Genomic DNA, 14,018 nt, shown 5'->3' with positions numbered 1-14,018 from the left:
ATCCATTTCCTATTTTGCTCGTGACACACCTTGATTTTCCTCAGAGCAGGTATTCTCAGAACAGCAGCCTCAGTGTCACCTGGGAACTTGTTAGAAATGCAAATCCAGCCCAGTCTCAGAACTTCTGATTCAGAAGCACGGAAGTCGGGGCCTGGCAATATGGGAACATGCACCTCGTCTACCCTCAGCTTATACGGGGAATGAATGGTGCTATGTTATAATCACCTGTTCTCTAAAAATAATAGCAATACAAATGGTATCGTGATAATAGCAATCATTGCTCACTGTTACAATGTGCCAGGCACTGTGCTAGTGCTCCGTGTGCACTGATGCTTGTGGAGGACACTGTGCAACCCAGATCCCTTCTAGGAAGGACTGATGGTCCCAGAGGCAGGGAGAGTGGTCAGCCCCTTCAGGGGTCGCCTCATGGTGGGTAGAGGGTGGCCTTGCCCAAGATCATGCCCCTGGCAGGGCTGGCCCACCGAGGACTGTGCAGTATGCAGTTGCGAAGCCCTGGCCATCTCAGCCCATCCTGGGACATCTCTGAAGGGCCATTCTGGCTGCAGAGCTCCCATGGGGGTGGCTGCAGCCGTTGTGGGCTCTGCCTGCAGCCCTGCTTCTTCTCTGCCCTCTCCTGCTTCCCTGCCTGCTGCAGGTGCTGATCCCAAGGGCTACGCGCTGAACTGCGTCTCAGACTCTGCTTCCTGGGGATCCTGAGCAGCACCTGTGCTCACAGCAACTCCGCAAGGTGGCACCATTGTTAGTCCGTTTTGCAGATGAGCACACTGAGGCTCTGAGAGGTGCAGGGAGGGGGTCCCAGGCCATGCAGCTGGTAAGCAAGGAGACACGGGATGAGAAGCCGCCAAACTTCTGAACAGGGAAGTAGCACAATCTGGCTTCAGAAGGGTCCCCTGACTGCCAAGTGAGGAAGGACAGAGGGGGGCTGGGCAGCAGCAGGGAGAGCAGAGCCAGTAGAGGACAGGGGGCTCCAGGACGGTGGCTGGACTTCATCACTGTAGCTCCTTTAGGAACCAGCACAGAGCCAGACACGGCCAAGGTGCTCACTAGATACCCAGGGAAGGGATACATGAAGAAGCTACAGAACAGATAAAAACACGAAGACAAGAAGGAACTAGACATCCTCGTGCCTGTCTTACTTGTTACATTGTAATTAGTGATGACACTGGAGGCTGCACAGCATCCCCCATGCAAGGTGGCAGCTAAGGTGTTGAGTGAATAAATAAACAAGTTCAAGGAAGGGAGGGAGGGAGGGAGAAAATAAAAGGAGGCAGGGAGTTGGGAAGAAAAGAGGTAAAGGAGAAAGAGAGGAAAGAAAGAGAGGAAGGAGGGAGAGGGGAGCTTCTTTGCCTGTCTGCACAGGGAACAGCAGTGACTTGCGACCTCTGGTGGCAAATGAGAGCACAGTCCTTTGGAATTGCCCTGCCGGGAATTAGACACAAGAGGAGACCCCTAGTTCCCAAAGAGAAGGTTGGGGGCTGTATTATTAGCAGTTTGTTTTCTGTTGCTTATAACAGAATACTAGAAACTGGGTAGTTTATAAAGAAAAGGAATTTATTTCTTACAGTTATGGAGGCTGCGGAGTCCAAGGTCAAGGAGCTGCATCTGGTCCTGAGGCAGTGCAGGGCAACACATGGGGGGGGGGGCAAGTGTGCTCGCTCAGGTCTCTTTCCTCTTATCATATAAAGCCACCAATTCATTCCACTTCCATAAGCCATTAGCCCACTACTCCACAAATGGCTTTATTCATTCATTCATTCATGAGGGCAGAGCCCCCACGCTCCCTCCCAATGCTGCCACGTTGGGAATTAAGTTTCCAACACAAGATTTGGGGGAAAGCTTCAAGCCATAGCAGGGGCTGACCCTTGTCAGAACATGGGCTTCTCCATCAGGGCCTGGCAGTCAGTGGAGCTGGGTGGGGACCAGGGGAGCCAATTTCAGGGGGCACCAAAAAAGTCAATAATCAAGACAAATATTTTAATGTAATAGTTTAAAATTCAAATTGGCAAACTATGGCCCACAGGCTGGCTGTCTGTTTTGGTAAATGAAGTTTTATTGGAATCAGGATGAGGATTAGGGTTTACTTTCTGAGTTACATCAGAGATGATACCCTACGTGCATGCCTTGGCTAAGGTAGGTGTTCCCAAGTCCCCTCAGCCAGCACGTGGTGTGAGCATGGCCAGCTCGTCTCAGCTAAAAAGAACATGCCTTGTCTGCAGCACTCACTATGCCAGGCTTTGAAGGTAAGTCTATTCTGGAACTACCGCTCTTGACTCCATGGACTGGCCACAAGAGCGGTTTTAAATGTTCCACAAAATGTGGGCCAGTGTCCTTTTTAGTGTTGGACACATCCCAGTGTCACTTCACATTTCCCTGCCTTTGTCACTCACTGAGTGAACTTGGGAAGACAATTTTCCTGTGCTCCACTGGCCTCCTCTGTAAAATGGGTTAATGCATGCAAGGAACTAAGTAACTATAATACTTAATAAAGTCAGCTGCAGTTGTCAAAAATTGGGGTTTGAATCCCAGCTCTGTCACTTACTGTGACCTAAGACATGATATTTCACATTGCTGAGTGTTTCCTTGTGTGTGAAATGGAGACGATAGTCCTTGTCTGGTTGGGTTAGGGTGGGGACCCACACCAAGCTGCCAGTGCTGTTGGCTCAGCCCTGCAAAGCACCTGCTGTCCCCCATGTGGACTGAGCATTCTGCACCTGGGGAGGGCTCCTCAGCACTTTGTGACACTGGACAAGGGAGGAACCCACTGTTCCCCTAGGAACATCTGTTAGCCTCTTATTTCCCATCCTGGGCCAAGGGCTGAGACCACAGCTGGACAGTTTTCCTCCTGGGGACATTTATGAAGCTTCTCCAGTCTCCAATATCTACCTCTCTCCCCCTCAACACGTGCAAAGGAGGTCACTGTTGCTTCCCCACTGCTGCCGCTACCTTCACTGCCGCTGGCCGCTGTGTCCCAGGCTCCACTGGGTGACAGATCCTGTTCCTCGCAATTGGAGTGTGCTCGCCACTGCGTCCACCCCTGGCTACCGGACTGGCCAGCAGCAGTAGCCTTCTTGCTTCCACGTTTGCCCCCTACAGCTCTTTTCTACCAGCGACCAATGCAATCCTTTCAAAACATTCATCAGATATCACCCTGTTAAAAACCCTCTAAGTCTCATTGAGAATAAAACCCAACCTTGTTGCGTGATCTGGCCCTTGCCCTCCTCCCTGACCTCGTTCTGCTCCTCCTTGCTCGCTGCATGCCAGCCACACTGGCCTTCATGTCTCTCAGGGAGGTTGCTCCTTCACCAACTGCATACACGATGGTCCTCCTGCCCGGGATATACTCTCCCATCTCCTGCGTTTCAGGTTTGACTCCACACCTTCACTCATCACTGTCTGAAATTGTCTTAGGTACTTATTTTACATTCCCCAAGTGAGTAAGGACAGCTTCCTGCCTCCCCACCCCCACCCCCCGCCCCCCATTATCTCTCCAGAGCCTGGTACATAGTAAGCACTGGAGATTTGTTGACTTAGTGCCTGCACACGTGAGTCCACCATTTGCCCCGGGAGGTAGGTATTAGCCTTACAGTACATATGAGGAAACTAAGGAATGAGTCATCTTGAAAATATTAACTGAAAAAATTGCCAGCACCTGTGGGCCTTGGAGTTCCTTGAAAATAATGTTATATAATAACAATATATAAAATAATATAAAGATGTGCCAAATATCCAATATCTCATTTTTTAAAGGATCAGTGAAAAGAACATAGGCTTTGGAGCCAGGTAAAATTACCTTTTGCTGGCTGTGACATTTTGGACATGTTCCCTCCTTTTTTGGGCCAATTTCTTCATCTATAAAATGGGGACAAGACCTAACTTGGAGTTTAGATCCAATACAGAAACTCTTGGCACAATGCCTGACTTGCAGTTAAGCAGGCAATATTTGCTCTCCTCTCTACTAGTCACAGCTATCCAGGAAGGGTAGTTTTCACTCATTCTTGGTCACCTGTTGTGTGCAGGGCACTCAAGTGGGTGCTGACTGGGGTAAACAAAAAAACCCAGGCCTGGTCCCACTAGGACGTTCACTCTGTAAGAACAGGCGCTGAAAGTACCATCTCTGACCCGATGGAATGAAGCTGGAAATTGGTAATAAATGGAAAACTGGAAAATTCACAAGTGTGTGGAAAGTAAACAGATTCTTAAACAAGCAAAGGGGTCAAAGAAGAAATGACAAAGGAAATTAGAAAACACTTTGAGATGAATGAAACCCAAACTACAAAATACCAAAACTTATGGTATGTGGTAAGAAGCAGTATGCAGAGGGAAATTTGTGCTGTAAAGGCCTATATTAAAGAAGAAAGTAGCTATGAGAGGTGATGGATAAGTTAATTAGCTTGGCGGCAATAATGATCTCACAATGTATATACATATCAAAACATCATGTTGTACACTTCAAATATATATTTATTATACTGCCTACACATACCTTCTTTTGGGGAAAGAAACTGAGGCTCAGCAGGTTAAGAGCTAGCTACTAGTCCTTTGCACACTCAGTTTTCCTGCACCTTAAACCAGACTTTATCAATCTTCAGTCATTCACATGCCATTTCACCATTTTTACTCTATCTACTTACTGCTTGTGATAGAAATCAATTTAATTTTTTACCTATAAAGTTTAAAGGAACTTTATAACAATCACTTGCCTTCATTAGAAGGTAACCATAAAATAAAAACATTGAGTTAGAGGACTAATAAAGATATATTATCACCAACTGAGACTTTGTCCTTGTCTTTCCAGGACTAAAAAGAGAGTGTTCTCATTATGTGATTCAGTGCTACATCCATGTACATGAGGTCACAATTTGGGAGAAAGCCTGTCCAAGATTTATTTTAAATACTCAATTCTGCCTTGAACATGTCTTATGTTCATATTTAATAGTAAGCTCTTGAGGACAATGAATTGGAAATGATAATGACATTTTACAAGCACCAGCACAGACATTACTTAAAAATATCAACACCTTTATTGAGGTCTAATCTTGTATTTGTAGCATTTCTTCAAATTTACTTTGAAAAAAGAACTTAACTGTGTGTGACTGTCACACACATTCTCCTACCCAACCATGGACCTCTTTCTTCCTCTTAAGCGAACTTCATCTAATTTTTTTAGCACTGGCCTGGACTTTTTGGAGGAGGTAGAGTAGCTCTTCAGAAAGGCTTCAAACACAGTCTCAGTGTTGGGATGGGTGCTGAGGAAAGCTTTCTCCAGGACGTAGAGGTCTACCCCCTTATCTTCTGGAAGTGCTGAAATGAAACTCAGTCCAAAGTCTATGAGCACAATGTTCTGCTGTTCCATGGGGGGTTTCAGGAGCATGTTGGAAGTTGTGAGATCACCGTGAATGAGGTCTTCATCATGCATTCGAGCCAAAACCCGCCCGATTGTCTTAGCTAAGCCAAAGAGATTTTGGGGAGATTTTTCAGTCTCCAGAGTGGATTGAATATAATCTCGAACAGACACTGAGCCTTCAATTTCTTCCATATATAAGCAGTTGGAAGCATAGTCCACAAAAAAGACAACAGGGGCAGATATTCCTGCAATCAAGACATGAGTGGTTATTGGATTGGACTCCTTTTAAATGGTAAGCTTATTTATTTATTGAGACAGAGTCTCACTCTGTCATCCTAGCTAGAGTGCAGTGGCATCATTACAGCTCACTGCAACCTCAAATTCCTGGGCTCAAGCAATCCTCCTGCCTCAGCCTCCCAAGTACCTGGGACTACAGACATGCGCCACCACGCCCGGCTAAGATTTCTATTTTTGGTAGAGATAGGGTCTCACTCTTGCTCAGGTTGGTCCTCAACTCCTGGCCTCAAGCAATCTTCCCACCTCAGCCTCCCAGAGTGTTGGGTTACAGGCATGAGCCACCATGCCTGGCCTTTAATGGTAAGCTTAATTTTCAAGGATTGAGCCGGTTTTTCAGTCCGTATCTAGTTATTTCAGGAAGAAGATTTAGGAAGGCTGCAGAAAACGGTGCAACTGAGTTATCACTGGGAAGTTTCTTCTGCTCATGCCCTTCAGGATATGCCTGAGGCCTGAGACCACCCCAACCGTGGACTTATTTTTCCCTCTTAAGTGAACTTCATCTAATTTTTTGTCACTGGCCTGGCCTTTTTGGAGGAGGGGGAGTAGCACAGCCAGTCTATGATTCTATTTCATTTTAATAATGCTGGTTATATCCCACTTGGCCTAGCTAAGTATAGGAGTGCCAAAGCTTCCTCCTCCTTTCCTAAACCACCCATTATGAGTGAACTTAATTTGACACACTTACTCCCTAAAACACAAAACAAAACAAAGAGCCAGAAGGGGAAACATGGCCCAGTCAGAGCAGTTTCTATCTGACAAGGACACAAACAGGAGGCCAAGCAGTGTGTTGGCTTAGAAATTCATCTTTGTAGACAGAACGGGGTTCAAATCTTAGCTCCCTTTCTTATTGGTTATGTAACCTTAAAGTTACGCTAACTTCTCTAAGCCTCAGTTTCTGCTACTATAATATGAAAGTAACACCTCCACCAAACTGGGTCAATGAATCTTCACTGAATGTCAACCATGCTCAGGATACTTTTCTAGAAACTAAGAGACATATCAATGGGGATATGCCAATAAACAAGGCAGCTACCCCCTGCTTAATAGAACTTACATCATAGAAACGGTGAAACAGAAAATATGAACACACAAATAACTTCACTAAATCTTTCCAAGGGCAGATGTGTCTGCTTGTTCACTACTGAATATCCCCCCCAGATTCCCCAGCACGTAACAATGTCCTGATGCACAGCAGGTACTTAAAAAAATACTAATGAAAGAAAGGCAAGAAGTGTAAAAGCAAAAAGCCAGTGCTTCTGATTCAAAGGATGCAGGCTGAGGGCCTGGCTGGGCCACTTACTAGCACAGTGTGACCATGGGCAAGTTACTTCTCTCGGAGCCTCAGTTTCTCATCTGAGGACAAGGTTTATGGTGAGGGTTCACAGTGGTATTTTAATGAAAAAGTAAATAAACAATTTAATGAAATCTGACATTTAATGATTACTCTGTGCCAGGCATACATTTAAACATAATCCATGGCATACATACTTCGTCTAATGGTCATAATATCCCTAGGACATGGATACTGCTACTATGACTTCCATTTCACAGGTGAGGAAACTAAGGCTGAGAGGTTAAATAACTTGCTGAAAGGCTACATACGAAGCAGCAGAGTTGGTATTTGAACCCAGGGAGCCTGGCTTCAGAGCAAGTACTTGTAATTACATCTGTTTCTTAAAACTAATGAGTGAATGGATAACGATCGAAAACTGAAACGGCACAAATAGGGAAGGACAGGCAGAAGGGACAAAGAGAGAAACTGAGGCAAATCGAAGCATGGAGAGAAGGAGAATCCCCTCACCCGCCGCTGCCCAGCCCCAAACACTCGGGGTCCCTCCCCGCGCGGATCCAGGTGCGCCTCACCTGCGCGGCGGCAGCGGAGCAGCGCCCGGGCCTCCTGCACGGTCCGCCGCCGGCTGAGCCGCGCCTCCAGCGCCGGGTGCCGGTAGCCCTTGGGGAAGCGGTGCTTCACCACGGCCGCGCGGCCCTGGAAGCGGCCGCGGAACACGCGCGCCTCGGCGCCCTGCTTCAGCAGCTCCAGGCCGCTCAGGAAGCGGCCGCTCCGCTCCCGGGCCGCGGCCAGCGCCTCAGCCTCCGGCGCCGGCTCCTCGCAGTCCCCGGGAGCAGCGGCGACCGCAGCCGCCATGGTCGCGCCCTGCACTGGGCGTCCGAGCCGGCCCGCGCGCTCCGGAAGCTGTCGCGATGCTTCGGCTCGCTCCGGAAATTCTCGGGCTTCCTCCGTCACCTGATCGCCTCCACTTCCGGGCACTTCCGGGCGCTTCCGGCCTGTGGGAGTAGTTCCGCCTCCCAACCTTCCGGCTCTTTTCGAAGCTTCGGCGCCACTTGGGAACTGCTCTTGTGGCCCCTCCTCCCAGATCTTCGTCTGTCTCCGTACGTGCTCGGCGACGCTCGGCAAGCGACGCGTCCCCACGCCTCGGCTCTCTCCGGAAGCGCTCGGTGACGCTCGCCGCCGGCTTTAGGGTCCACCTCCCAGTTCTTCGGCTGTTCCTGGAAAACTTAGGTCCTCTTGAGAAAAATGCTTTCGGGTGCTCTTGCTCTTCTCAGGAGTGCCCCTAGATACTGGAAAGCTGCGCCCCGCAGTAGTCTCTTTTTGCAACTCCTCATCCCGTTACTCCAAATTCCCGTTAAAAGGGGCCCTCCTTAGTCAAAGTCGGACGGGGCGGACGGTGAACCCCGTTTCCGACATGGTCTTGGGTGCTAGGACAATGGTAACTAGCATTCTTCGAGTGCATTCAGGGGCAGTGAGTTAGACCCTTCTCAAGGAAAAGAAGATTGACACTCAGGGCGGTCGGGGCGGTGAGGTTTGGAGAGGGGGAGCGGAGAAGAATCAAGGCAAATTTTCCAGAGACAGAACCTAAACTGAATTGGGAGTAATTTACCTTTCTTTGTTTCCGTTTTATTACAAAGGTAATACGGGCTTTAACAAATTCTTACAATACAGACTTCTGCATACACACAAAAATCAGACTTCCTGTCCCTTCACCCATCTATGCTATGTTGTCATTATATGAATTTTATTTCTACATTTTTCTTTTATACAGTATGTACACTCACACACATATAGCTGTGGGTTTTTTCCCCCAACATAAGTGAAATCATACTGTGCATTCTTTTGCAATTGGCTTTTTTGCTCCTAAGCGATTTATCTTGGATAATTTTCCAAATCGGTACATGTAGAGCTACCACATCCTCCTACATAATCACACAAGCAGTTTCTTGTTGCTAAACAGTTGTTTCCAGTTTTTGTTTTATTCGTGAATGCTGTATTTCCTATTACCGGTTTGTTTGTTTGTTTATTTATTTTCTGAAACAGGGTCTTCCTCTGTCACCCAGGCTGGAGTGCATGGCACCATCATAGCGCACAGCAACCTCAAACTCCTGGGCTCAAGCGATCCTCCTGCCTCAGCCTCCTGAGTACCTGGGACTACAGGTGCGTGCCACCACATCCAGCCACACACTCCACTAAAACCTTGGGGGATTATTATTAAGAGGATGTAGGAGAGGAAAGTTATTGGAGGACAGTTATTAGACTCTGCCACAGTTTTGATATTTCAAGCTGCAAGTAACAGATGAGTCAACTAATTATCTTAATTAGCATAAATAACATATTCATTTATTATCTCAAAAAATTTCAAGAAGTAAGGGGGGCTCAGGTATCATTCAGTCACTTTATGATCAGACCCAGGCTTTTTCCATCTTTCTGCTCCATCAGCCTCCGAATATTATTTTGGTTTTAACACTTGTCACCTTATGATCCCAAAATGGCAACCAAATTTCCACACATCATGTGATGACACAGAAACATCTGGCTAGGGAAGAGAGGAGCTACCTCCTGAACCCCTCTCTTTACTTGGGAGAAAATCTTTTGCTGGAAGTCTTTCTGTCCCCGTCAGACTTCCCCTGCAGGGCACTGACCACGCTTGGCCCCTGTGTCTTTGCCTTTGCTTCAGAGGAAGCTGGAAAAGTGAGGGTCTGGCATTTCCAGCCCATGTAGATGGAGACGTGTCCCACGAGCAAGGAGGAGGGCAGCTGGGCATAGCTGCTGGGGAGGAGCCACAAGTGCCTGGCACATTGTGACACAGTAACCAACATCGTTTCTATGGGTTTCAGCTTCTTCATCTTCAGAATGGGGATAATTAGTTCTACCCTATTGAAATGAAAATACTTATTGATCATGAGGGTGCCTGGTGGATGACAGACACTCTTCATATGTTCTTTTCCTTCCTCCACCCCCTGGTCATTGAGGCCCCGTTTGAAATACTAAAGAAAAGCTCTTTGGTCCGAGGGTTGCTATGACACCAACGCCCTGGACTCTGAAGTCCCTGGGTTTCATTCATACACATGGCAGGTCACCTTTTCAAACATCAGACCCTTTATGTGGGCATAATGTGGTTTCTAGCACCTTTCATCCGCCCAGACTACTCAAAGCTCACCCAGAACCAATTCTATTTATAACTCCCAGTTTCCCAAGTTTGTGGCTTCATTATCATAATTGTTAGTGTCCACGTAGCCATCTCTATGGTTACCAAATCCATCTGAAACCCTGCTTTAGAAATCTACTGTGAAAACATATTTACAAGACCCAGGCTTGCTGTGGTCAGACTAGTTCTGGCTTCTGTGGTACGAAACTCGGTTTTAAACCTTCCAGTGGCTCCCACCGAACTTAGGAGAAAGACCCAATCTTTAGTTCAGCAGCCCTGCACGGGGCCCCTGCATCTTCTTCTAGACCCATCTGCCACCGAACTCCCCGTTGTTTCTGCTCTTCAAACACATTGACCCTCTCTGTCTCATGCCATGCTCCCTCTTGCCATAGGGCTTTGCACATGCTGTTTCCCCTGCCAGAAGTGCTCTTCCCTCCCTTTGTCACCTAGAGTCATCTAGATACCCTTCCATTTTCAGCTTCTGTTGCTTCCTTAGGGTAGCCATTCCTAACCTCTCAGAGGAGGGAAAAATCCAACTTTTATAAGCTCCAGTGTCCCTGTAAACTCCTCTTTAATGCTGCCAAAGATTCCTTCTTTTTTTTTTTTTTTCTTTTTTGACCTGCTGCTAGGAGTAGTATGACAGAGATTCCCTTTTTGTTTGTTTGTATGACTCTCTGATTTGTGTCTCTCTCTCCTGCTAGCCATCAGCTCCATAAAGGCAAGAAGCTGGTCTGTTTTTTCACATCACTGTGCCACCCTGGCGAGGAAAGGTGCTCTTGCTAAAGAATATGCTCATGATAAGAGCAAATATTATCATATTGTCTCCTTTTGTTTTTCTTGGATTGCCAAAGGGTGAAGGAAGGGAGCAGACAGCTCTGTCTTGTTCATCAGGTGCCTTAATGTCATTAGGAGAACAAATGTTAGTTTGAGGTAGGGTTGGAGATCCAGGAGGCTCTGAATAAGAAAACAAGGTAATCTGGGAGTTGGAAGCCTGGCTAGGCTCCGAAGGCAGTGAGAGCACAAGAGGAAAGTGATAAGCTGGAGATTAAGGGGAGGAGTCTTCATTTTGGTATCCCCCAGAAGCAGACAGTGAGATAGACTCAAGTGTAAGTAGTTTATTTGGACTGTGATCCCAAGAAACCCCAGGAGAGGAATGAGGTAGGGACAGGAGGGCAGTCAGTGAAAGGCAGCTTGGCAAGATGGTTTCCACTCTGAGCAACTGCAGCTCAGTCCTGCTGGGGAACAGAAGCCTCTGTAGAGGATTTATGCTTCAGACCCAAGGGACAAGAGAGCGGGATACTTAGACACCAGCTTGTGGCAGTCATGATTGAAGGTTGTTCCCAGGGGGCATTAGTTCCTCTGTGCTCTTGGCCTGCCACAGGGCAGCAGAGCACGACCAGAGTGAGCCCCAGGTGCACATGCCGGCTTGACTGCCAGCCCTGTGCACTGAAGCGGTGAGGGCAAGGCGGGGAGAGCCTAGCACTGACAGTGCCTGCCTAGGGGGGATACACTTTGCATTATTCATGACCGTGGTGGCAGCAAGTGACAGAAACAAGATTAAATACATGAAGGAATTTATTTTAGACACAGCTGTACCCAGGGGTTCACTCGATGTCGTCCAAATTTGTATGTCAACATCGTTTCCTTCTTTGATGGCTTTATCCCCAGGAAGGCTCCCCTTCCCCTGACAGCTCCCCATCTGCCAGCTCAGCAACCCCAGCAGGTAGAACAGACCCTTCTGTGTTAGTTTCTCAATTGCTGTTGTAACAAATTATCACACACTTAGCAGCTTAAACAACATTTATGATCTTAACAGTTCTAGAGACCAGAAGTCTGAAATGGGTCTCACTGCGGTAAAAATTAAAGTGTCAACAGGGCTGTGTTCCTATCAAAAACTCTAGGCGGAGAATCTGTTAACTTGCTTTTTCTAGTTTCTAGAGGTTGCCCACATTCCTTAGCTCAGGGCTCCCTTTCTCTGTCTTCAAGGCCACCAACATCTGGCCAAGTCCTCCTCAGGCTGCCACCTCTCTGGCTCTCTCTCCTAGATCCCTTTTCCACTTTTAAGGATCCGTGATTACATGGGGCCCACCTGGATAATCCAGGATCATCTCCCCATCTCAAAGTCAGCTGATTAACAACTTTAATTCTATCTGCAACCTTAATTTCCCTTTGCCATGCGCCCTAATATACTCACAGACTCCAGAGACTAGAACATGGATATCTTTTTTTCTAAGCTGTCCCAGCAAAAATCCCAGGGTTGATTTTCATTGAGTTGCCTGGGGTCACGTGACTATCTCTGAACCAATCACTGTAGCCAAAGCAATGGAAAAGACTGGCTAAATCCAGGTCATGTGGGAAGGGAAGGGCGGAGCTAGCCCCAGTAGAATCCACATGGAGTGAGCATGGAAGAAGTGTAGCTCCCCAAGGAAAGTCAGAGTGTTCTTATGGAAGAAGAGAAAATGAATGCCAGGCAGGCAGAAGGAGGAGTTGCCCACCACAGGTCAATAGGCCAGAATTTCCTGTTGTGTGTGGGGAGAAGCTGATGCAGTTTTGGGATTGTAATATTGAATTTTAAATGAAAAGCAAGTTCTGGTACCATTCTGGGTGGTCACAAGCCTCCATTATTGCAAACCTCCAATACATAGAACCACACACATCTCCTTAGTACCTCAAGAGTTGTAGGAAGAAGAAAGGGTCAGCTGTCACAGTTGAGGCTGGAGCAGTGATAGGGACTCAGGCAAGAGTAGGGGCAAGGCCGGGCGCTGTGGCTCACGCCTGTAATCCTAGCTCTTGGGAGGCCGAGGCGGGCGGATTGCTCAAGGTCAGGAGTTCAAAACCAGCCTGAGCAAGAGCGAGACCCCGTCTCTACTATAAATAGAAAGAAATTAATTGGCCAACTGATATATATATAAAAAAAAAAAATTAGCCGGGCATAGTGGCGCATGCCTGTAGTCCCAGCTACTCGGGAGGCTGAGGCAGGAGGATCGCTTGAGCCCAGGAGTTTGAGGTTGCTGTGAGCTAGGCTGACGCCACGGCACTCACTCTAGCCTGGACAACAAAGTGAGACTCTGTCTCAAAAAAAAAAAAAAAAAAAAGAGTAGGGGCAAAAGGCAAGCGGTGATTAGGGGAAATATAAGCCCCTGCCTCCATCCCACCCCTAGAATCTAGCTCCAGGACATTGGATTTCCCATTGTATATGAGTGTGGTGGGATAATATTATTTAAACAATGATTTTTATTTTATTTAATGTTATGTTATGTTATTTTAGTTTAGCAGGATCTCACTCTGTTGCCCAGGCTGGAGTACAGTGGCCCGATCTTAGCTCACTGTAACCTTGAATTCCTGGTGGGCTCAAGTGATCCTCCTGTCTTGGCCTCCTGAGTAGCTAGGACTGCAGACGAGTATCACCACAGCCAGCTAATTTTTTAAAAATGTTTTGTAGAGACGGGGTCTTGCTATGTTGCCCAGGGTGCTCTCTAACTCCTGGGTTTGGGCAATCATCCCACCTTGGCCTCCCAAAGTGCTGGGATTATAGGTGTGAGCCACCATACTTGTAATGATATATTGTATAATGATTTTTTTAAGCCATATTTTCTCTATTCTCTTTATCCCTTTATTGTTAATACATCCTAGAAGGGATTTGTTTCATTTGTGAATAGCAGAAAACCCCAAAATAGCACTGACTCAATCTAGTGTTTTATCTTTGAAACATAGAGAAAGGGGGTCCAGGGCTGGAGCCACTATCAGGAGTTAGGATCCAGGTTCCTGCCGTAGCGTTGCTCTGATGGGTTTCTATTCTCAAGGTCCAAAATGGCTGCTAGAGCTCCACCAATCATGACTGCATTCTGGCTGGCTTAAAAGACACTTTCAAGCTCTTTTACGACAGGGGGGCTGTTTTGTTGTCTCTGGTGAAC

General features: G+C 47.2%; 1 protein-coding gene across 1 annotated transcript; it reads right to left on the bottom strand.

Moving 5' to 3' along the window:
* Positions 1-5,023: 5,023 nt before the first annotated feature.
* On the bottom strand, positions 5,024-7,895 carry TP53RK (TP53 regulating kinase). The gene is made up of 2 exons (XM_012743005.2): positions 7,526-7,895; positions 5,024-5,610 (listed from the first exon to the last, which is right to left on the bottom strand). The coding sequence occupies exons 1-2, from the start codon at positions 7,806-7,808 to the stop codon at positions 5,132-5,134; spliced, it is 762 nt and encodes a 253-aa protein (XP_012598459.2). The 5' UTR covers positions 7,809-7,895; the 3' UTR covers positions 5,024-5,131.
* Positions 7,896-14,018: the final 6,123 nt, after the last annotated feature.

This window comes from Microcebus murinus, chromosome 16 (genome assembly GCF_040939455.1).
Source record: "Microcebus murinus isolate Inina chromosome 16, M.murinus_Inina_mat1.0, whole genome shotgun sequence".
NCBI classification, from domain to species: Eukaryota; Metazoa; Chordata; class Mammalia; order Primates; family Cheirogaleidae; genus Microcebus; species Microcebus murinus.
Note: the sequence above shows the minus strand (reverse complement) of the source record. Positions and strands in the feature narration are given on the sequence as shown.